Here is a 24,587-nt window from a genome sequence, read left to right on the forward strand (position 1 = left end):
TTTGTTGTTGTGTTTTGTCAAGAGGATTTGATTTGTGAGTTTTTCTCCTTGAGATTGAATTGAAAACTAGTTTTCAATCTACTTGTATTGTAGAGTGCCATTTCTTTTATGTTAAGAAGAGTGAATTCTCCTGTTTTCAAAAGTGAAAAAATTATTATATTATTTGTTGGTATAAAAGGATTTGTAATGAAACTAAGCATATTTGAGTACTGAGGAATTTGAGGTTTGGACCAAGTATTTTTAAAAAGTACCTTATTGTGGTAATGTTGCTAAAATTTTGAAAGCATCCTTTTTTGCTGCTGCTTTAAGTGTTTATCTCATTAATTACACTTCTTTAGATGATGATGCGCTTATACTTAACATGTAAATATGTATGCATACTCATGCTAGCGGTGTGCATATGTACAATAGGCTGCAGTCAGCGTCGCTAACATATGAACGTACATACGTACATATGTCAATAGCTGAATGCAAATAACAAAAGGGAGAAGAAATAACGCTACAATCAGGCGATATTCGTCCCATAGACATAGCGTTTGCACACTTAGATGGGGGATTCTACCCTATACAATATCCAAATCTCGAACATCCTCCCCAGCTGAACCCTCGCGGTTCAGAATTTCTTCATGTAATCCGGTTAGTCTTACCACCTTTTGTACTGGACATTGACAGTGGCGTTTGACGTACATGCCTTCGTTCGTCAACTGATCTCCGTTGTATTCGATCGTAATGACGCGGACAAGGCCATCGTTGCCAGGATAGGTGTCCCTGATACGACCCATGCGCCAACAAGCGGGTGGCAAATTCTCTTTTCCAATAAGTACGACATCTCCTACTTGGAGGTTTGGTTCAGGCCTCATCCACTTGCTACGAGCCTGAAGTGAATTGAGATATTCCTTTAGCCAATGTTTCCAAAAATGCTCGAACATGCCTTGTAAGCGTTGCCAATAATGGAGGCGGTTGTGTGGTGTATCTGGTAGCGGAGGCTCAGGACGACAATTGATTGATCGGCCAATTATAAAATCACCTGACGTTAAGGCTAGTACTCCTTCGCTGGTCCGTCCATCATGTAAGGCTACAATTGGTCGTGAATTAAGACAAGCTACAATCCTTGTCGGAAGCGTAAATAGCTTATGATATCGCAATGTCTGCCGGCCCATAATTCGAAGTAAATGCTTCTTTGCCGATCGGACCGCTGCTTCCCAGATACCACCATGATGTCGTGCAGCGGGTGTAATGAACTTCCATTGAATACCAACATGAGCAACGTGTTGTTGAGCGTATTATAATACCCACTCCTTCACATTTTCACGCATTTGTCTTTCAGCGCCTACAAACTGGGTGCCGTTGTCGCTGAAGAGCTTACTTCTCTTCTGCTGTCACAATATTCGACCTCTGACCCTTGTAGCACGGAAGAAAACGTCTTAGTCGCACTGTTATATTGAGGACACGACTAATTGTGCTGAACTTCTCAACGAGAGGAATTCTCTGATCATACGCAGAAGTCGTAAGCAATTCATGATGATCCTGCCGAATGGTTACAAGAGTACGAAAAGATTGGCATTCCAGAGTCTGTGCCTGGAGTTGCTCCTCCGATAGTTCTGGCACAAGCAAATGTGTCGCCAAAAATGGTACCTTGGTGTGGACCTGGATGTATGCAAATCGATTACCAACGAATTGTTTCAAAACTAACAGTTGTTTACGGATCCAATGCAAAACTATAGTTGAATTACTCCAGAGTGTGTAAGGGACGTTGTCTAAACGGAGTGCCTTTCGCACATGACCAGTAGGTGGGCAGCATAAAGTTCCAAGCGTGGTATAGTAATCTCTTTCACAGGTGCCACCTTGGTTTTTGCAGTAACAAGTGCCATGTTAGAATAACTTACTTGTGTGACACTATTCACATAAATAACCGCAGCATACGCCTTTTAGCTAGCGTCACAAAATCCATGAAGTGTACAAAATACATGGACATGGGCATGCTTAACCAACGCGGTACACGGACGCGCGCTAGTTAACGAAGACCATTTCGAAATTCGAGCCACTGGTCTTGTAATTCTGCAGGTAATGGAGTGTCCCAGTTAAGATCCTTCCTCCAAAGGGTTTGAATAATCATTTTGGCCAGAACTACCACTGGCGCTAGTATACCAATTGGGTCATACAGCCTTGCAACGTCACTTAAAATACTACGCTTTGTTGGTAGTGTATGTGAGTCTGCAATGCTCACTTTAAAAAAGATCTTGTCGCTCAACGGATTCCAGTGTAGGCCTAACACGGTGGCGTTGGAATCGTATAATTCAATATCGCTTCCTGATTTCTCTGGATCGGTGATCGCATCAAGTGCCTTGGCGAAGTTCGAATTCCATTTGCCAAGAATGAACTGATCTTGTCGAAGGATTGCATCGACATCATGAGCACAACTAAAAGCTTCCACCAGAGAGTCGAAACTTTGCAAATAGTCGTCGACATAAAATCCATCCAGGATACTGTTTCTTGCTGTGGAATAAGGTTTTCGTCCTCCACAATGTTGTAGTTATCTACAGCACATTGACGTAAGGAGCGAATCGCATTGTATGGACTGCTTGTCATTCCATACGTTACTGTAGTCAACTCAAAGCTACGTAGTGGTTCGACTGGAGATTGCGTTACCATTTACGATACAAGGGATTGATCTCAACCTATCGAAACATCTTCTTGACATCGGCTGTTATAGCTATACAATAGCGTCGAAACCGGTGAAGAATATCAATCAAATTGCCCTGAAGCTGTGGTTCGGAAAACTGAGTGTCGTTCAATGACACTCCACCTGTGGTTTTGCATTTGCATTTGTAATAGCATTGAGTCGGGTCAATGCAATTGTCCTTCACTGGACTCATGTGACCGAGTGCTATGTACTCTTGCACAAACATGATGTATTTGTTCCGAAGTTCAGGGTCGCCAGCTAATTTTCGCTCAAGATGGAAAAACTGACGGCGCGCTGCTTGATACGAATCTCCTAACACTGGAGCATTCGGAAGAAACGGGATTTGTACACTATAGCGTCCACTCGCAGTGCGACGTACAGTGTCGATGAAAATCCGTTCACAAGGATCTACCGAGAGTTCGTCGACAGAACCAGTGTCCTCAACCTGCCAGAACCTCTGCAGTAGTTTGTCGAATACATTTACTAAGGGTTAGAATGTGCGTCAAATGATTTGGAGTGTTGACCATCGCTCATTTGGAGTGTTGGCCAAACACAACCCAACCGAGGCGGGTACAGGGCGCGCACGGTTCGTCATGGGGTCCCGCAGCAATCCCATCGGCAAGTAAAGCGGGCCAAATATCTGCGCCAATAAGTAGATCAATTTTGGCAGGAGTGCCAAATGTTGATCGGCAAGCTGAAGTCCAGAAAAGTGTTCCCAGGCGGAGGAGTCGACCTTGCATATTAGTATCATAGTCGTAATCGTTGGTAGGATATAGATTTCAAATTGCATCGAGGGATCGCAATCGCACAGTTGTACAGCCCTTTGTGTAAGCGGCTGCATTGGCGCCTATACGAACACACACCAGAAGTACACTGATGAACGGTATGTCCTGAACGTAGACAATTGAAGCATACAGCTAAACGCCTTACACGGTCCCAGCATTCAGGGACCTGCATGTTCCGAAACTTAAGACACCTTATTAAACGATGATTTCCTGAGCACTGAGGGCAACCAACGTTGGCAGCGGGTGCGCTTGTACGAGAAGCGGAACGCCTATACAACGGTTGTGTGATAACGGTATGTGGGGCAACGGTAATATTATTGGCACGTCGTCCGAGAAATAACAGCAAATCCTCCAATTTTGGTATGCTCACAATTGTAAGGCTCATTCATTCCGCGTCGTTGTTGGTAACTTCGGCAAAAGTACAGGAACTACTATCGCATCCCAGTGGTACACTGGAATGTCCATAACAGCAAGTGCACGAAATAAATTGCGCACACAATCCACAATCGATCGCAGCGTATACGGTGTTTCTGCTGGATTGTTCGGTAGATCAAGAAAGCTCTGCACATGCATTTCTGACAGTAGGCGCGGATTATCATAATCCTCCAATCATCGGAACTCTTTCTTGATCGACACACTGGCATAGCTTACCCAATTTATATGCTGGATCCAGATCAGTTCGATTGTGAACCATCGGTTCGAATAGGTCCTTAAATGCCAACCAGCTCGTTGGCCTTCCGTCAAATCGTGGAATTGTTACCGGATCCAGCCGCATGTCTGCCACGTGATTAGCTGTCGGTGATCCAACCTGAACGGCAGTCTGGGGATTTAAACGGCGCTGTAACGTGACGCACAAAGTGGTGCGATTCAGTTGTAGCAAATAACTCGTCGTGAGAAGCAATTTCATCTTCCTTCGCCTTGCTGACCAGATCAAAGTGGTGATGTACAAAACGATCGAAATGTTGATTTACTCGGCTGAGTAAGACTTCACACTCCACTTTATCCGGATCGAAATCTGTGTTCTGGATTTCCTTTCCAAGGCGCACAATTGAATGGTCTGCCGATGCACGTAAATTCAAAGAGGCCATCATACACTAACCCTCAAAACAGGTGTCGCAGTCCTCACAGAAGGCACCAAAAAATGTATATGATTTAAACAAAATAATAGGAACTGGAATTTTAATGTGACCTGTCATCACGACTTTATTTTTAGCACTGAATTAAATCCGCAAGGAGCGGCAACTATATGCCTGCTTGTCCAGTAGGCATATGTTCAAAAAATGCAATATTAATAACTGCGCATTAATAGGTAATGCACTTTATGTAAGTGCGAATAGATGCACTTATACTTAACATGTAAATATGTATGTAGACAGGTGTTTCAAAACCCTTATATTAGGTATAAGGGAGCTAGAGGAAATTACGACCCTATTTTATCTACTTTTGGTTTTTACCGATATTTCCGATTATCTATGGACACTGAAGTTATTGTTGTTATTATAACAGTTACCCAAAACTGCCTGAACCGACAAGCCTAAACTAATTGTCATCGAATTCAGGGGAGGCCCAGGAAACGAGCTGTTGCGATAGGGTCGGATCAATGGGAAGGATAAGTATACAATCCCCACAACAGCCGGTTCTAGGATACACCGGGATTGACTCGGATTTTCGGATCCGACCAAAGGCTGTTATTTCGGCGACCCAGACCTGTCTGGATCGGTAAGTTCTAGACTAAGACTGCCTTCACTACTTCCTGGGCCTCCCGTTAGATGACTTCGATGACAAGTAGGCTAAACTTGTCGTTTCAGGCAGGCCTAGGTAACCGCCACAACCACAACAAGAGTAGGGTCTAGGGAGCATGCAAAGAGGTGGTTTGTGTCATGCGGGGACTCTTTGCATGCAGGACATATATTGAGTATGTCAGTGTCTAGTCTGGATAAGTAGTAGTTTAAGCTGTTACAGTATACAGAGCGAGGTTACGCGAGGGTTACTCTAGTTTTGCGAGACAAATCAATCTCAGCTTCTGTGATGGTGGTATTGTATTTCCGAACGTACGCAATTAAGTGGGAGAGAGTCGATGAAGGTGATAATGGCTCCTCTGTGAATGGCGTTCAGTGCTTGACGCAACCGAAGTGCTGTCAACACTGCGACAATTTTAAGAAAGGTACTGTTGATGGCTCTGGGAGGCGGCTCTGCTTCCAGTAGTTGAAGCAGGGATGATTTCTGCGAAAGCATCATTGTATGAGTGCTCGACCGGAGATATCAAGAGGCAACCTGTGGCTGTCCGGAGAGCGGTGTTTTGACAAGTAGCTGTAGCTTCCTCATCTGCGTGCTACTGCATGCAGCCGACCATATTGGGGCACTGAGGTAATTATGTTCGGTATCTGGGGCTTTGAAAAGATATTGTCAATTTTTAAATGAGTGATGTCACAGCTCAAATACAGTATTTGTACTAAGTTTAATTCCGATATTTTTATAGATTCTTAATTTGTATCTTATAACGTGAATAAATCAGATGTAATTAAAAATTGTATTACAGTCGAAATTCCATAATTGGAATTTCTATAATTCGAATTTCTCTTTAACTGAATATAAGTAAAATTTCATATAAATTACCTCCCGCAACTCAGTAGTCTCTCTATCTCGAAATTTTTTGGTTGTAAACCGATTTCGTCAATTTTCCCATCATAACCAGGGTGTCAAGAAAATATTTTGTATCGAATTTCATTGAAATCGGTCGAGTAGTTCCTAAGATTGTTGTATATGGCTTCAATCATTGTCCGCTGCGTCTCCCGGAACTATATTTGAGTTCCGAAGCAGAACAAAAGTCTCATAAATACAACATATATGTAGCGAATAATAGTGTTTAGTGATAAATTTTATCTCATAATCGCACATTCGGCTAGATTTCGATCTGTCTCATAAACTCAAATTCCACGCTATATAATTTAATAGCATTTCTCTGTTGGCCATTTGTTAGCGATTTTTGAGCTACCCTGTGCCGACGCTCTGAAAAATTTTATTTCTCTGCTCCACTTCTTCACATATCCATACATACATACATACGTACATAGATCTCGGGAATAGGTGGTGAATTCGTCATTGCTAAAAATTTGCAATAACAAACTTTTTCAAAATATTCTTTTCTTTTTAGCTTGTCTTAGTCGTACGATTTGTTGGTGGACTTTGAACTTGTGATATCGCACATACATACATATTAAGAAAGTGGACATTGTGAGCCAGCGATAAACGTGTTTGACCCACATTGCAAAATTTTACAGTTATTTATGAATTTCGCCATAAACTTGCGTGGAGGGCACGCTAAATTTAGATAATTTTGAAAATTAGCAGCAGAACAACTTAAAATAAACGTATGTAAAAAATATTGACGTTAAATTGTGGAATAAAGCAAATATTATATGGCTATGTAGAGAGTACTATATGCATTATTAGAAGTGTCGATTTCGGTAGCGAGCTTCTAATCGTTTCATACTTAGTACATACAGACGTGATGATTTAGAATTTATGAAAAATTTGTACGGTTGACGCCTTTAATTTGACCCCATAGAAATGTCGAGTCATCCGATATCAGTCTCGCCGGCAATTTAAGCAATGTTCTTATTCAACTTTCGGTTGAAACTTAGATTCACATATACATACATATGCATATCTATCAATATCTGTAAATTGAGTCGTAGCTTTATTGATTATAAATATTTACACACAAAGTGCTTTGCTTATGCAAATTCAATTTGATAGGAGTCTTCGGTGATACAATTAAGTGATCATTTTCGTGTAAAAGAACAATTGTTGAAATAGATATTTCCAAATTTTAAATTGCAAATTGCTAAAGGTCAATGAGTCACATGTTCGAAATGAATTTATTTTTAATATATTAGGTTGGCAAATATCACCCTTTAGCTTTTTTGCTCTTTATTCTATGCTTTATAAAAAGTGTTACAGTGATCGGATTTAGTTTCGTTCGATAATCTGTTTCCAACTAGACGGCAACTTCATAATACCCCCTCCTTATTTGCGAAGAACTCGGTCAGCCTTTTTTCACAAGGCTCTTTTGATTTTAACTTTACACCACCAAGGGCGTTCGCCATGGATAGGAACAAGTGGTAATCACTTGGCGCTATATGGTGGATGCGATAAAACCTCCCATCCGAGCTTCCGTAGCTTTTGACGAGTCATTAACGAAGTGTGTGGTCTGGCGTTGTCCTAGTGGAACACTACACCCTTCCTGTTGGCCAATTCTGGAGGCGTCTAGTTGATCGTTTGCTTTATGTGGGCCAGTTGTTCGCAGTAGATGGTAGAATTAAGCGTTTGACCATATGGGAGCAGCTCATAGTGGATGATTCTCTTCCAATCTCACCACCTTGGACACTGTTTGGAGCTGTTGGAATTCACCTTCGACCACGACCGTTTTCGGTTGATATTGTCGTATGTGATAAATTTTTCGTCGCCAGTCACCATACGCTTCAAAAAAGGGTCGAGTTCATTCCGTTTCAGCAGCATATCGCAGGCGTTGATTCGGTCCAGAAGGTTTTTTTGCGTCAAAAAACATAAAGCTTTTTTGTGTATCCAACCTTCTGCAGATGGTTTAAAATGGTTTGGTGACTAACTTCCATCTCCTGGGCGATGTCACGAGATGCCACATGCCGATCTAACTCGATGTTTTCCATGATTCGATCGATATTCGTCGTCACAGGCCTCCGCCGGCTGGCTTATCTATGGTATCGTTTTCACCCGCTCTGAATCGTCGAAAGCATTCCTCCCCAGTTCGAAGTGATAGAGTATCATCCACCAAAACACCATTAATCTCACGGAATGTTTCTCGAGAGGATTTGGCTGTAACGAAGGAAAACTTTAAAATAGCGCAAATTTCGGCATTAGTGAACTATATGTTTATACATAGCCGCGAAATTCAAAAGTCAAAAAGGCGGAAGGAAGATTTTTGCCAAACTAATATTTTTGCGCTTTTTAGATAAAATTGCTGCACGGGCACATTAGCACGAAGCAATGAAGAAAGTTCAATCGTTCGAATCAATCTAATTATATATTATCTATGTATAATAAATTCAACGTAGATAAGCTAAAATACAGTGGAACTTCCATAACTCGAACTTCTGTAACTCGAAGATCTCCATAATTCGAACTTTTGAACTGGCAATAGCGTTTAGAAATCAAATTTCATACAATTTTCCTTCCATAACTGAAACTTCTCTAACTCGGAAGTTCTGCATAACTCGAACTCTTGAAATGGCAATAGAAGTCAATTTTCATACAAATTTCCTTCCATAAATCGAACTTTTCGACCAGGGCATAATACAAAATTAGAAAATTTACTATCGAGGCAGAATTTTAAAGAGTCTCTCTATATCGTATGGAGATTAACAAAAAATATGGTATTACACTTATTGATTGTATAAATCAAGTAAGAAAATCATGGGATACAGACGTCAAGAGCCGGACAATTGCAAAATACAACAAACAAAACTACCGAATACATAATGCCTGAAAAAAACGACTTGAGATATTCGTCGATATAGCTTTAGTAGTTTAGGAGATATATACAAAAAACTTAGTATCGGGCGGGGTCACGTCCACTTTCCCAAAAAAATTACATGCAAATATGACCCTTCCCACAACGCTCCTTTTTTACCAAATTTCATAGCTTAATTTATGGCGTAGTTATAGGTCTTTATCCAATTTCGCCCATCTTCGAACTTAATCTTCTTACGGGACCAAGTTTCATTAAGATATCTAAATTATTACTCAGCTTGTACGGACGGACAGATAGACATCGCAATTTCAACTCTACTCGTCAATCTGATGACGTTGATATATATAACCCTATATCTCGTTTAGTTTTATGTTTATGTGAGTAAAACTATTATACTCTCTTTAGAGTATAAAAATTGAGTTTGAGAAGTGTTTCGGTGTTTCGAAAAAGCACTAGCATAAGCGTATAATATAGAATGAAGACTGTTTAGAAGGCGATGACACATTAATGAAGACGAATGAATAAATTAAATAATAAAAAATATAAAAAAAATCATGAAAATTCCCGTTATTTTTTGAACACGCGTAGAACAAATTTAGAAAGTTCCCACTGTATGTAAATAGAATTTTAGTGATAAACCGGTTTGACACAAATTGCGAAATTTTACAGTTATTAATGAATTTCGCCATTTACTTAGTTGGAACTCACGCTAATTTAAATATTTTTGCAAATTATAAGCAGAACTACTAAATCAAAGTTAAAATACTGAAAGTGAGTGTAAAGAGGAGAAAACAACTATCAATATACTGCATACTCGTATATAAATAAATAAATGGAAATAAATGCAGATTTCAGTGGTTTGTTCCTAAACGTTTCACACTAGCATGGAAAAATATGAATAATAATAATAACATCCATATTAATATTATAAATGCGAAAGTAACTCTGTCTGTCTGTTACTCTTTCACGCCTAAACGGCTGAACGGATTTTGATGAAATTTGGTATGGTGATAGATGATAACCTAGAAATGGTCATAGGCTATAAATAATCACGCCATCGTTCTTAGTGGGTAGGCAGTAGGCAGATAACTAAATTGAGTTAGTGATTTTTAGTCGTTTTTGTTGGGACTTTTGTTCTTTCACGTCTAAACGGCTGAACGGATTTTGATGAAATTTAGTAAGGTAATAGATGGTTACCTAAAAACGGATATAAGATCACGTCATCGTACTTAGGGGGTAGGAAGTAGGCAGAAAACTGAATTGAGTTAGTGATGTTTTATGGTTTTTGCTGGGAGTTTTGCTCTATCATGCCTAAACGGCTGAACGGATTTTGATGAAATTTAGTTAGGAGATATTAATAATTAACATTTTGTTTTACTTCTAATTTACAGTTACATAAATGTAATATAAACATGAATTGCTGTTCGTTAGTCTCGCAAAAAGTCAATAACGGCCAAACCGATCTGGCTAATTTTAGTCTTGAAATATTCGTGGAAGGCCAGGAAAAGATTAGACAGTGAGTAAATATGGAAAAATTGCGAGGAAGATAATAATAAGAGAATTTTATTCCAGTTGACAAGAAAAATATAAAAAGAGAAAACAAAAAAATAATATTTTGAAGGTTGTCATTGTTGCTTTGTTAAAATATTTTTGTTATTGTTCAATTGTACAAGGTTGTATCGTTTGCCCAAAACAATTTGTAACAACTAGGGAAAGGCTAAGTTCGGGTCCAACCGAATATTTCATACTCTCGCAATTTATTGATGTAATTTTATTAAGATAACACACAATTTGACCTATATATTCGGCATAACGTCCAATAGAAAATCATCATATATAGTGTATGAGGGCTGATGTAATTCAGAACCATTTTTACTCATTTTCGGGAATAGGGGCATCTTGGCACCTGTTAGTAGGCAAACAAACGGCACATTGCACAGGATTTTAAAAGATCTTGATTGTCGATGAACGTTTATGGTAATTTACGCCAGACTCTTCCAATTATTCCTGGATCAACTGTTACTGACGGGCTAATCGCATGCTAACATATGAGTGTTTTTGCAGCAATATCAAATTGCGATTGTTGAATCAGTTGGAAATGGTAGGGTCGCAGTTGACACCTCGATAGATTAATAGCATTTCCAACAGATTTCTGTCACTTCATTGACTCGAAAGAGAAGCTTTCAACGTGTTTTTCCTGACATGAAACCTCAATATAATAACCATAAATGACTGATTGAATGACCTATATTGGTGGTAAAAAATATATCGTTAATCTTAATGCGACAATTTAGAATTTCGGTCCAAGAGAGTTGACACAGCTACAAACCAGGATAACGTAGTCAATTATCGCAAACTATTTAAAATTGCCTGAACTATCAACACTCACTTTGCAATTAAAAGTAGTGTGAGTTGTCATCATGTCAAGCCAAGATTGGACCAACTTAATTTAATGTATACCTTGCCACAAAAACGTGTGGCCGGGTCTGCTAGTATTGTTATAATTTTGAATTTATGAAAAATATGAGCCGCTGCACAGTGTGAGATTTAGTCAATCTAGCATCTCAAAATTAATTTTTATATGAAGTTGTAGAGATATGAACTTGAAATTTGGCACGATCGTTAAGGAGATTATAAGCTTCAATATGGTGAAAGACAACTAGTGTCAAAGGGGACTAGTTCCGAACTATCCTCAAAAACACTAGTTGGGGACAATTTTTTTTACACATTTATATTCAAAATTTCTTCTTTTTTTCTCTTCTAACTAAAACTTGTCGATATATTGATATAAGCACCCACATACAACCATTTCTATAAAATTCTTCAAGTTTCGTACTTTAGTTTTCGATGATTCTTTGCAAATGAGAAAAATAAAAAGCTAACGTTGTTTCAATGTTAAATTTATTGATATCTAAAACATAATAAAAACGAAAAACTAAAAACATTCAACGAAAGTTCTTAAAAGAATTGAAAATATTCAAAACAAGATATTAATATTTGCTGAGTCTCTTTTTCCACAGGATCTCAGATACATTGCGGTAGCCATAGTTAATTGTTCCGAAGCTACATTTGATATTAACTCTTTGCATTTCCGTTTTTGTGTACTCGAAGCACTTTCAGCAAACTCTTTTTCTCGTCTTCCGCGTTGAGGTATTTGTTTTGAAGCTGATGGTGCGTGATCAAGAGCAAAATCAACAGCAGAAATTTTTGAACTTAGCCAAATAACATTGTCATGCATAAATCTTGCTTTATCACGGTGAGATTTGCTCCATCGCTTTTGAAATTGGAAGCAAAGCTTTTTTATACGATCTTTAACTTTGGTATCGTCAACATCTGGCCCAAAAATTGATATAACGTGCTTTTCGACCGCTTCTGTTTTTTCACTTTTCACCTTGCTTAACCAAATCCAAAATAGCTCCTCTCGCGATATTTCACTCATACTAAAAAAAGGCAAAAAATGGGCAGGATTTTATTTTTTAAATATGTTTTAGGCACATTAACAAAGATTCTGCTGGCATTCCCATCACGGAACTCCGTGGGACTTGGAAGTTCTAGTCTATCAAATATTTGAAGATTTTAAAATTTGTCTTACCTTTCAGGTGGTTATAAAACATTTTTTTCAAAATACTTGAGTGCAAAAATAAATATTGTATAAAACAAAAATTTTAAGTTTTAAGTTTAAATTTTAAGTTTATTTTAGGCCAAAAAAACCACTCAAAACTTCGACCTGACCACTCAAACTTTTGTGATCAATGCAAGCTTGCAAATCAATTGTAGCATGCTATGCAATTGCACGTGTTTGATAGCTGTTATCACTCCAGTAACATTTTTTTATTCTCTTTTGTGTTTGTTTTCGTAACAATTGGGGTATCTTCTCACGTAAAAAAAAATATGAGCGAGTTACGAAAACATTTTTTTTTTGAATTTCGAGATGCTAGATTGACTAAATCTCACACTGTGCGCTGGTGCCTTTTAATTAACCACATAATAACGGCGAGTCATCCGATATCAAACAAACGATTCGTATTTAACTTTGATCAAAGTCAGATCCACATATTCATATGTATATCTATTAATCTCTGTAAATTGAGATTCTATGTACTTTTATTGATTCTATTTACCCACAAAGTGCTTTGCTTATGCATTTCAATTCGATAGAGTCATCGGAGACACAAACACGCGATCATTTTCGCTTAGAAAGACAATTGATTGAAGAAATTTTTCCAAATCTTAATTTACAAAATGCTGAAGGTCAATGAACGGGTCACATGATGAAAAAAGCGAAGCACATTTGCATATCAACATATATGTATGTATGTACATATACATATTTTTTCGCTTTCTCATTCAAATAGCTGAACCGACAATAACAGAAAGCATAAGTGAGAAAGCTCAAAGTTCGACTCAATACATTTTTGTATTGCCGAACTTATTCACAATCGGTCAATAAAAATTATGGCAGTGCTACAGAATTCCAAGCCCCAATTGTGTCAAATGTATTTTTTCGAACTGGCTTCAACTTACCTGTAAAAATTCTTAATTCCAATGAAAGTACATTCGATGCCATTATGGATTGAACTCGATTTCTTTTGCATGGCCACGACGGGCATGCTTGCAGAAGTCTAGTCGTTGAATCCAGCATAAATTGGCCGATAGTGCTGCAATTACACGTTCGGAATTCGTTCGAAGTACACCAATCATCGTTGGAATGTTGGCATGGATCATAGAATTGACGTAGCCCCACAGGAAATAATCTAACGGCGTCAAATCGCATGACCGAGGCGGTCAATTAACTGGGCCAGGGGCGAACGCAGGGGGGGGTTTTGGGGTGTTAAACCCCCCCCCCCCCCCCCAAAGTAATTGAATTTTTAAATAATAGAATTTAATTCTACATAGTCATTTGAAAAATTGTAATTTGTTGTTTTCAAAGCAATCTATCTGCCGACGATGTATAAATATGTAAAATAAATGAATACAATAGTCACTAACAGCGTTGCCGTTTTGATACAATTGTATCTTTTTTGATACTTTTTTGTTCACAAACGGCCTATTTTGATACTTTTCTGCTGATAGAATTTTATTTTTTTAAACTATGAGAATGTTAAACTAAAAACAAACCTATTGTATCTGGATAGTATTAAAAAGTTGTGGGAACGTAGGCCAATTAAAAAACCCACCCCAAAAACCAAACCCTTATAACTCTGTGGCTGCTGAACTGGATTTTTTTAGATTTAAGGGGAATTGTGAGTCGAAAATGGGCTGCTTTTGAAAATTAGTTCTGAACTGAAAAGTCACCAATAAGGTTTCTATTATTTTTTTTACAGTTTATTGTTAATCATAATACCGGAAAAATAAAAACTCATTTATTATGACTTTCAGTTTTCGTTCCATGAGCAAACTGTTGTGAAATAAATTTAAATTAAAAAAAATTAAGCTATTTGCAAAAAAATACTTGAGTGTCTTAACTAAAATGTCTATATTTTTAATAAAAACAACCAGAAAAAACTGGTCTGAATTAGATACATAACTTTACTTATTATTTGTTTTTCAAAATTGAACAATCGTTTAAACTAATTTTTGAATCAGTTAAAACAATAGCCGCAGAATTAGATTTAGAAATCAAAATTCCGCGTTTGGCGAAACAGCAAACTAATCGCGACAATTATGAAGGCGAACCGGAAGAATATTACCGCAGATCAATTTATATACCGTTTTAGATCATTTTTTGGTCCAAATCAATGAACGATTTTTAAAACATCGAGAGCTGCTTTGCAAAATTGCAAACATTTTGCCAAATAAATGCATAAATCTTGATGTTATTGAGATGCAGGAGACTGTTCGTGTTTTAAAAAAGCAATGGTCCGCTGATGTAGAAGATCCCGATGATTTCGTTGCTGAATTTAGAATGTGGAAAAGGTTAAAAATCTTTTCATCAGATTATATTTTCTAACTAAAATTTTGAATATATTTTCAGGAACTGGTTAAATCAAACAAAGAGATCCAAAACTTTTTTAGACGCGTTGAATTGTTGCGATGCAAAAATTTTCAAAACAGTGCATCGTTTTTTAAAGATTGGAGCAACAATCCCTACATCTGTCGCTTCAAGTGAACGCTCGTTTTCCTAACTTCGCAGGCTTAAAACATATTTAAGAAATAAAACTGGAGAAGCACGCCTGAACGGAATGGCTCTCTTGAATATCCATAGAGATATAGACGTGACGGAGGAAGAGATTTTAAATGTTATGACCCAAAATAAAAGAAGGTTAGACTTCAATTTCTGAATAAAATAATGAAACATTGTCTTTTTACCTAAAACCCCCCTCCCCCCCAAATTTTTTTCCTGCGTTCGCCACTGAACTGGGCCATTTTACGTTCACCAAACTTGGTTTTCAATAAATCGAATGTGACATTCTCTGTGTGGCTTGTGGCGCCGTCCTATTGAGGCCACATATTGTCCAAGTTCATTACATTCAATTCGGGTTCGGTTATCATTGAGCGGTAGCGAATCTCATTCACAGTAACGTGCCGGGCTTGATCATCACGGCAGAAGTACGGTCCAATGACGCCGCCGGCCCTTAAATCGCACCAAACCGTAATTTTTTCGGGATGCAATGGTGACTTACATATGTAGTACGTGTGGATTACTGCCCGACCACTAACTCATATATTACTTATTGACGAAGCGATTCAGCCAAAAATGAGATGACCATAAATTGGACGTAGCGCTCTTAAAGTTGAGGCCTAGTCAATGGCCTTTCTTTAAGCTTTCTTAATTTCGCTAAAGTATGTCACATATTATCCGATATATACAGCATTAAACTGATCGTATGTTTGAAAATTATAATATGTATTAGGTATATGGGATCCGATTTTAACCCTTTTTGGCACAGAAGCACATTGTTATAAGGAAAATATTCCTTATAAGTTTCTTTATAATACATATCTGATAGATTTATCAATATTTTCGGTAAAAAAATACCCACAGAGATTGTAATGTTCGATGTCTGGGGTCTTGCAATATAATAGTCTGATTTCCAAATTCAACTCGTCTCGTCATCCTGATCATTTTGATATACTCGTATATAACTACATATCCAACTCATTTGGTTTTAGGTATTGCAAACAACCATTATGTACCATTATGATAAACATTGATAAATAGAGCACATTTTAACAACACTCGATAAAAAATTCTGATACACTGAAGAAACCCTTAAGTGGGCACTTGTGTGATGCTCTTGAACTAGTTTAACTAGTTTAGAAAACACTTAACACTCTAGACTGATTTCAAGAGTTGATTTGCGTTCGATACATAATTTTTATTTTCCTAGAATAGTCAAAATTAAAGAAAACAAGTGAAGAAAGGCTAAGTTCGGGTGCAAACGAACATTTTATATTCTCGCAATTTATGCTATATTTTTATTAAGACACACCATTTGACCCATATATTCGGTATAAAGTCCAATAGAAAAACGAAAATTATCATATATGGTATATAGGCTGGCGTAATTCCTGAGCCGATTAAACTAATTTTCATCACCAACGTACATTATATCTAAGTTTATATGCTCACTTAATTTGGCTAAGATATTTCATATATTACCCGATTTATAAGCTATTAAGCTCATCGTATTTTTCAAAAGATTTCCTCTGAATTAAATTAAGATATCTGAGAGATTTACCGATATTTTCGGTGAAAAATTACCATAACGCACTGAGTCCTTCATATTCGATATACGGGGCATTAAAAAGTTATAGTCCGATTTCGACAATTTTTTTCAAAAGTGATGCCACGGATCAAATACAGTATTTGTGTAAACTTTTATTTAGCAGTCTTCATTGGTTCCTTATGTATATCTTATAAAGTGAAGGAATCAGACTTAATTCAAAATTGAGTTATATGGGAAGTTGGCGTTGTTGTGAACCGATTTCATTCATTTTCCACACGTGTCATCGAATTTCATTGAAATCTGTCGAGTAGTTCTTGAGATACGATTTTTGACCCATAAGTGGGCGATGCATTTCATTTTTGGACTGTATTGTCTGACTGAAGTGGCTAAATGAAACGATTACAGAAAGTTTGGTTTATATAGCTTTATTGGTTAGCGAGATATGTACAAATAACCGATTTGGGGCGGGGCTGGATAGATAGACATTCGGATTTTGACTCGCCTCGTCGCCCTGATCACTTTGGTATATCTATATCTAACTCGTTTAGTTTTGGGTGTTACAAACAACCTTCATGTGAACAAAACTATAATACTATCTTAGCAACTTTGTTGCGAGAGTATAAATATAATACAGTCCTCAATTTGAAGCTATCCTAAAAAATTAAAAACAATATTTTAAATACCAGTTTTCGTTCACTCGAACATATATTTCAGATTATTTTCTTTTTGAATGTAATATGAACTTAAATTTACTGGTTAAACTAATAAAAAATATATGACTTTATGTTATAAATGTTTGTTTCTTTGAAAAGTTGTTATCTTTTGCACAATATAATTTTATTGGACGTGAGGACATGTATAATAACAATAACTATTAACTTTATAAAAATTTATATTTTGTTACAATTAATAATATTAAAACTATTTGTACGGAATTATAGCTTAGTTAATGGGATGACAGCCAATTTTGAATATAATACAATCCTATCAAAGCCCGAATATTACAAAGTTTCTTATATTTCTGTTGAATACATAACACTACAAAATATCAAATTACTTAAAAATAATGAATAACATAGTTTAGTAATATTAAAATATGGAGTTTGTGTCCTAACTAGTTTGAATTTTCTATAAAGCTTTCAGGTTTATCTTTACAGCCTGTATATTTAGACAATATTCTATTTGCAATATTTCGGATATGAAAATTTTGAATAATGAAGTAAAAACTCCTTTTAATTAAAACATTAGTTTTTTAAGTACTTTTAGTTAAGTTGGCGCTACATTATTACAAATAAATGCTAAGAAGAGAACTTGGAATTTAGAGAAAAAAATCAATTTAAAGTTAATTAATTAAAATCTGCCTAATTAAGTAGCAATTTAAGTAAAGAAAACTTCGTAGGCACTTTAGAACTTTGTCATTTCTTCAACGTTATGCTTTCTTAATCTACGCGCCAGCGGTGGTATGAATAGATCTACATCGATTTGTTGATAATCTAAGTAAATTTGTTTATTATCAGCCCATTTTAGTGTCTCCAAGAGCAAACTCGAAACATAACCAACAATTAATGTAATTAAAAATCCGATTACGGAGAACCAAAGATACGACAATCTATAGAACCAACTATATTCTATAAGAGTTGTTGCTGTTGTTGTTGGCGCGGTTGTCATATTAAAAGTCATGTTTTGCAATTGTGTAAGGGCCGCGGTAACCAAAGTCATATTATCATTACCGGCAGCTGTGCAACCGTCTGCTTTGAAATCTAACGGTGTTGGCGGTTGTTTCGGGCCACCGAAACCGATAATGAAAGAGAATATAAAACCGATTAGTAAACCGAGTAGAACGCCACGTTGATTCGCACGTGTCGTGCATAAGCCGAGTGAGAAGAGCGCCAACAATGGTCCACCGATTACGCCGAAAATGGTGAGAGATGCCTGTAGAACACCACCCATGGAACTGGCGGTGAATGCCATACCGATGCAGACAACTCCATAAATGCAGGCCATAATTTTACTCGGCAGTGTTGATTTGCTTTCATGTAACGGTTTCTTCGTAAAGCATTTATACAATGGTTTGATGTAGTCCTCTAACGTAACGGTCGATAATGAACTAACTGCTGATGAAACTGTAGAGAGACTGGCGGAAAAGATGCCCGAGACGAAGAGGCCACATAAACCGGGATATTGACCTGTGATGAGAGTGTTGGGAATTTAGACCAATATTTTCGGTACGTCTGATGTATGAACTTTTTTTATGACTTGATGATTTTTAAATAAAGAGAAAATAAGGTTTCTAAACTTGGAAACTATTCAGCGGTTCAAATTACATATATGTAATCAAATGAATGAAAATGTGCGCTTATTTTATGCATACTATACATCATTTAAACCAATTCACGCGCTTACCCATTGTATCCACCGCAAATAAAGGCATCAATTGATCTCTGGATTCTATTCTACCCTCCAGTAATGGATCACAATTTCTGTAATAGTGGAATATCGCTAAACCACTGAATAATGTGCTGAAACTGAGTGTGCTCAAAATGGGTAAAGTCCACCACAGCGCCGCTTGTGCGCTCTCCAAATTACGTACACTCAATAACCTTTGCACTTGCACCTGGTTGACACCGTACAATGACAGATATATCACCATACCGCCAATAGTGAGACTCCACCAAGTGTGACGCACAGTGGGATCCAAAGAAAAGTCGGTGAAATATAAACGACTCCGCTCCTCTGCTACCTGCCAAATTGGGGCCAAACCACCAGCTTTGATGGCCGACACCACGATAACGGAGTAAATGGCAGCGAACATTAAAAGCGATTGAAAGACATCGGTTATTAGCACAGCTTTCAGGCCACCAATCGTCGAGTAGAAGGTACAAATCAGACCGATAACCAATATAGCGGTAACTTTGCTCACACCGGTAACGGCTTCGAGTGCCAGCGCTGGCGCATAAAGCACAATACCCATGTAAACTATCATCTGTACGGAGTAGGCCATTGAAGCGGCGAGACGTGTTGAGTGACCAAAACGACGCTCTAAGTATTCATAGACGCTCATCGTACGCATGCGATAGAAGACCGGTAGGAATAAATACGCTGCAATCGGTGTGCTCAATATGTAAGACAAGTTGATAACACAAAACATGGTGCCGAATTGATAACTCTCATTGGAGGCACCCATTAACGAGATGGAGGACATAAAACTCGCCATCAAACTCACAGCAACCGGAAATGTGGTCATACTCTGATCAGCCAAGTGGTATTCCTTCATTGTTTTCTGCTTTCCTCCCGTATAACGGTAGTAAATGCCAATCATAGCCGAGATTGCCAGTATAGTAATCAATACGGCGAAATCCCAACCATCAAAAGTTGGCTCCATCGTGTATGTTGAATGTATAATCAAATTATATTAAATGAAATAACGAAGCGAAGTATGGGGTTTGGCGATATTTACAGCTGGCATGTATCTATGTATATATAATAACGGGTGATTTTTTTGAGGTTAGGATTTTCATGCATTAGTATTTGACAGATCACGTGGGATTTCAGACATGGTGTCAAAGAGAAAGATGCTCAGTATGCTTTGACATTTCATCATGAATAGACTTACTAACGAGCAACGCTTGCAAATCATTGAATTTTATTACCAAAATCAGTGTTCGGTTCGAAATGTGTTTCGCGCTTTTTTATCGACAAATTTTGTTCAGCGATGAGGCTCATTTCTGGTAGAATGGCTACGTAAATAAGCAAAATTGCCGCATTTGGGGTGAAGAGCAACCAGAAGCCGTTCAAGAACTGCCCATGCATCCCGAAAAATGCACTGTTTGGTGTGGTTTGTACGCTGGTGGAATCATTGGACCGTATTTTTTCAAAGATGCTGTTGGACGCAACGTTACGGTGAATGGCGATCGCTATCGTTCGATGCTAACAAACTTTTTGTTGCCAAAAATGGAAGAACTGAACTTGGTTGACATGTGGTTTCAACAAGATGGCGCTACATGCCACACAGCTCGCGATTCTATGGCCATTTTGAGGGAAAACTTCGGAGAACAATTCATCTCAAGAAATGGACCCGTAAGTTGGCCACCAAGATCATGCGATTTAACGCCTTTAGACTATTTTTTGTGGGGCTACGTCAAGTCTAAAGTCTACAGAAATAAGCCAGCAACTATTCCAGCTTTGGAAGACAACATTTCCGAAGAAATTCGGGCTATTCCGGCCGAAATGCTCGAAAAAGTTGCCCAAAATTGGACTTTCCGAATGGACCACCTAAGACGCAGCCGCGGTCAACATTTAAATGAAATTATCTTCAAAAAGTAAATGTCATGAACCAATCTAACGTTTCAAATAAAGAACCGATGAGATTTTGCAAATTTTATGCGTTTTTTTTTTTTTAAAAGTTATCAAGCTCTTAAAAAATCACCCTTTATTATATAGAAAATATATTTCTTGCTTTGCGTATAAATGTAGATTTTAAATGCATTAATATTATGACACTAACAAAATAAGTTCTTTTAATCATAATTTGTATTATACTGTTCAACCCGCATCGTTCGCGAAAATATTTCAAAACCATTCTAAATTAACGATTAGTGTTAAAACAATGGCGCCTGATTGAACAAATTGGCAACGAAAACATCAATCAGAAGCATTCAAAAAAGTATGTTGTGTTCAAAAAAATAACGGGACAGAACAGATTTCCAATTGCTCACAAGTCCAATTGTCACAATTTTATTTTTATTTTTTCGTAAGTCCTTGGCCAAAACTAATACTGTAACGATGCCCTAGCCTCCTTATTCGCCAGACATGACTCCGGGTGCCTGTCCTATTTCCAAAAATAAAAAGAACTTTTTAAGGGCCGTCGTTTTATAAGCATACGAGAAATCGCTGAAAGAGCCAAGATTAGGTTCAAAAGCTAACCACAGATGTCCATGAGACTCCTGTGTATAGATCGCAAATAAGACATTTACGCATCGACGTAGCGCTTTGGACCTATCACAAATTTAATGACGCGGATAATGCCTATCCGGCAAGTTGACGAACCATGTCAAAAATAAAGCTACCGAAATGTTCCACCACCATCAGTCTTACGAACGTTGGATAATGGAGGAGGAAATGACTTGCTCGATACAACTATGGATCCTCAGGACTCCTATGCTCACCACAGTGTCCGGTGAGTACTCCTATTATTACAACAAGGACAACATTTTTAAGTGTATCTCCGTGCCGATCTCTTGCCTGCCACTTTCACCACGACCACTTTGGGCCAAAAGGATCGCCTAATTGTGCAGGTCTTAGTTGTTGGCCAGAGTTTTTCAAACTCGCGAGAGGTCCGTGGAATCAGCGCTAGAGCAGAAGAGGACAACTCAGCCCCGACTCGTTTTCAGCATGGTGAAATAGGAGTGGCTTGCGAGCACATCCGCTCTGCAGTTCCAGAGATTCCGCTGTGACCCTGCACCCAAACGAGTCTGACAGTGAAATATGTAGCATGACGCTATCAATAATGACAATAAAGACACTCTTTAACTAGCGTTAGGCACACATTCAGCGAGCTCAGAGCCAAAAGAGCCAAAGGCTATCCAAAAAATCGGGTTTGAGAACTGTTTCAATAACTAGAAGAAACGCTGGCATAAGTCCACAATATCGAATGGGGACTATTTTGAAGTCAACAACATTAATGTAGACGAAGAAATTGATTTTTTTTTTCAAAAACTGTAAATTACCGTTATTTTTTGAACACACCTCGTTCACTGAAATTTGTGATCCATAAATATGAAATTTCGAATTGAATTTTTCGTTTTTCACTTTCGTATATATGAATGTATGTATGTATTTTCATATATTAATCACTTCAAATTTTTAATATTTCATCACCCATGAGAATGCCGGTTCATAAAAGAAAAAAAATGTTAAACACTGTAGAACAGCATACTGTAAGAATTTTAGAATTGTTTTTAAATTGTGAAAATAGAAATTATCGCGTTGTTTAAAAACATTCAATGCATTATATAGAACTAATATCTGGTGCGTTCGCTAATAAGTCAATGAATTTATTTGACATAGCGTAACAAGCAATGTAAATACACACGAGAAACACCGGCATGGTTGTTGTTATTGCGCAAAAGAGCATGTGCTTTCAAATTTCTAATTCGCAGAAATACAAGTTCAACCACTTATACGTCATGAGTTTATTTGTATTATAGCGCCGCTGTGTGTATATATGTAAATACACAAACAAAAAACACTAACACTATTTACATATATTTTTCACACGTACTGTACGCACACACACACATATTTAGTATATACTAAATATATCATTTAATGCTTGAATTGAAAACAATTGATCGCAATTGTTCTACATTTATTTATTATTTGTAATCAGTTAACATAACAAACCGTACATACAAATTTACGCAAACGTATAATCACTTTGTTACCGCACCGCGCCACTCTGAAACCGTCTTGTTTTCACATTTATCAACTTCCGACTCATAAAACATCCGACTCCTCTGAAAATCCAATAAGAAGTGAGTAAAAGCGTTGCGTACTCTTTTCAGAGCGCGCGTATTGTAGCGAACATCTGATGTGTGGTGAACTTGAAATTTTAATGTTACACAGAGTGCACAGTATGCATATATTTATTGTAAACGTAATAAACTTTAAATATTTTTATGAAAGTGAAAGTATTTGTGGCGATTTATTAAATGGGTAACAATTAATTTATTTTTTTTTATAGTCTCACAATATGTTGACTGGGACTGTGAGAGGGTTTCTATTGCAAATAGGCGAATTCGGACCATTGCCATGCCCACAAAATGACGTTAACCCAAATGCTATAAATTACTATAACTAAGACATAAATAAATAATTAATAAATAGAATCAAAATAGGGAGGATTTTTTAATGGGCGTGGTACCGCCCCCTAATAGGTTTTTTGCGTATTCATAGTAGAGCTGTTGGTATTTGACTAACCGAATTAACAGAATAAGGCATTATTCGAATAATAATATTCGGTTAGCACTATTCGAATAACCGTCCGTTGTCGACTATTCTATTAACCGTTCATTTTCGACTATTAGGTTAACCGTCCGTTGTCGACTATTCGAATAATGAAAGTTTATTAAATTTCTTTGTTTATTGAAAAATGTGAAACTCATGAAAAATGCGAACAATTGACATTTTCACAAATAAAAACAAACAAAAATCAAATGCTGCTTGGATTTCAAACGATTTTCATTTATTCAAATGCTCCTATTCGAAAAGTCGCAGTGGAACAGCTATTCGAATAACCATAGTAGAACGACTATTCGAATAGTCGTAACATTGCGATTAATCGAATAGTGCTAACCGGTTATTATTATTATTCGTACCAAACCGGATATTCGAATAATCGGTTTTCAGGTTAATCGAATAATTTTAAGAGCCCAATTCATACGTATCTCTCAAACTATCATCATTTATTTTAGACACTTCATTATTCAAGAATGAATAAAAACGGTTTATAACCACGATTACCTCCAATACAAAGTTTATGTGGAAAAACTACTAAAAGTACTTCAATTCAGTAAGGAAAAACACCAGATAACCTAAATTATATGGTAAAGACAAAAAAGCTGCATCTAGATTGGTATAAAAAAATTGATGATGGGCGTGGCGCTGCCCACTTATAGCTCAACAATCATATCTCAGGAACAACTCGACCAATTTCAATAAATGGTATAATAGGTCGAATCGATTCACAACCACGCCTACTTAACTTATACCACAGTTTCGAAGTTGATCTAATTTTACAATATAGCATCATTGAAAGTATCGGAACAAAAGTTTGCACAAATACTGAAATTGGACTACAACTTTTGTGGTCCCCAGATATCGTACATGCGGCCCTTAGAGTTTGTGGCTATGTTTTTGGAAATTAATGGTCCTTTAAAAAG

At 37.3% G+C, this 24,587-nt stretch overlaps 1 protein-coding gene across 6 annotated transcripts; it reads right to left on the reverse strand.

Moving 5' to 3' along the window:
- Positions 1-17,333: 17,333 nt before the first annotated feature.
- LOC105214000 (putative sodium-dependent multivitamin transporter) lies at positions 17,334-23,250 on the reverse strand. 6 transcript variants are annotated; one of them, XM_054232688.1, is made up of 4 exons: positions 23,059-23,191; positions 22,393-22,499; positions 19,051-20,117; positions 17,334-18,833 (listed from the first exon to the last, which is right to left on the reverse strand). In XM_054232688.1, the coding sequence occupies exons 3-4, from the start codon at positions 20,027-20,029 to the stop codon at positions 18,052-18,054; spliced, it is 1,761 nt and encodes a 586-aa protein (XP_054088663.1). In that variant the 5' UTR covers positions 20,030-20,117; positions 22,393-22,499; positions 23,059-23,191; the 3' UTR covers positions 17,334-18,051. The 6 variants fall into 6 exon arrangements, with proteins under 6 accessions (XP_054088663.1, XP_054088662.1, XP_054088664.1 ...); XM_054232687.1 differs by having other exon boundaries at positions 22,374-22,499; XM_054232689.1 differs by lacking the exon at positions 22,393-22,499 and having other exon boundaries at positions 23,050-23,250.
- Positions 23,251-24,587: the final 1,337 nt, after the last annotated feature.

The sequence above is a fragment of the Zeugodacus cucurbitae genome, chromosome 6 (genome assembly GCF_028554725.1).
Source record: "Zeugodacus cucurbitae isolate PBARC_wt_2022May chromosome 6, idZeuCucr1.2, whole genome shotgun sequence".
Lineage (NCBI taxonomy): Eukaryota > Metazoa > Arthropoda > Insecta > Diptera > Tephritidae > Zeugodacus > Zeugodacus cucurbitae.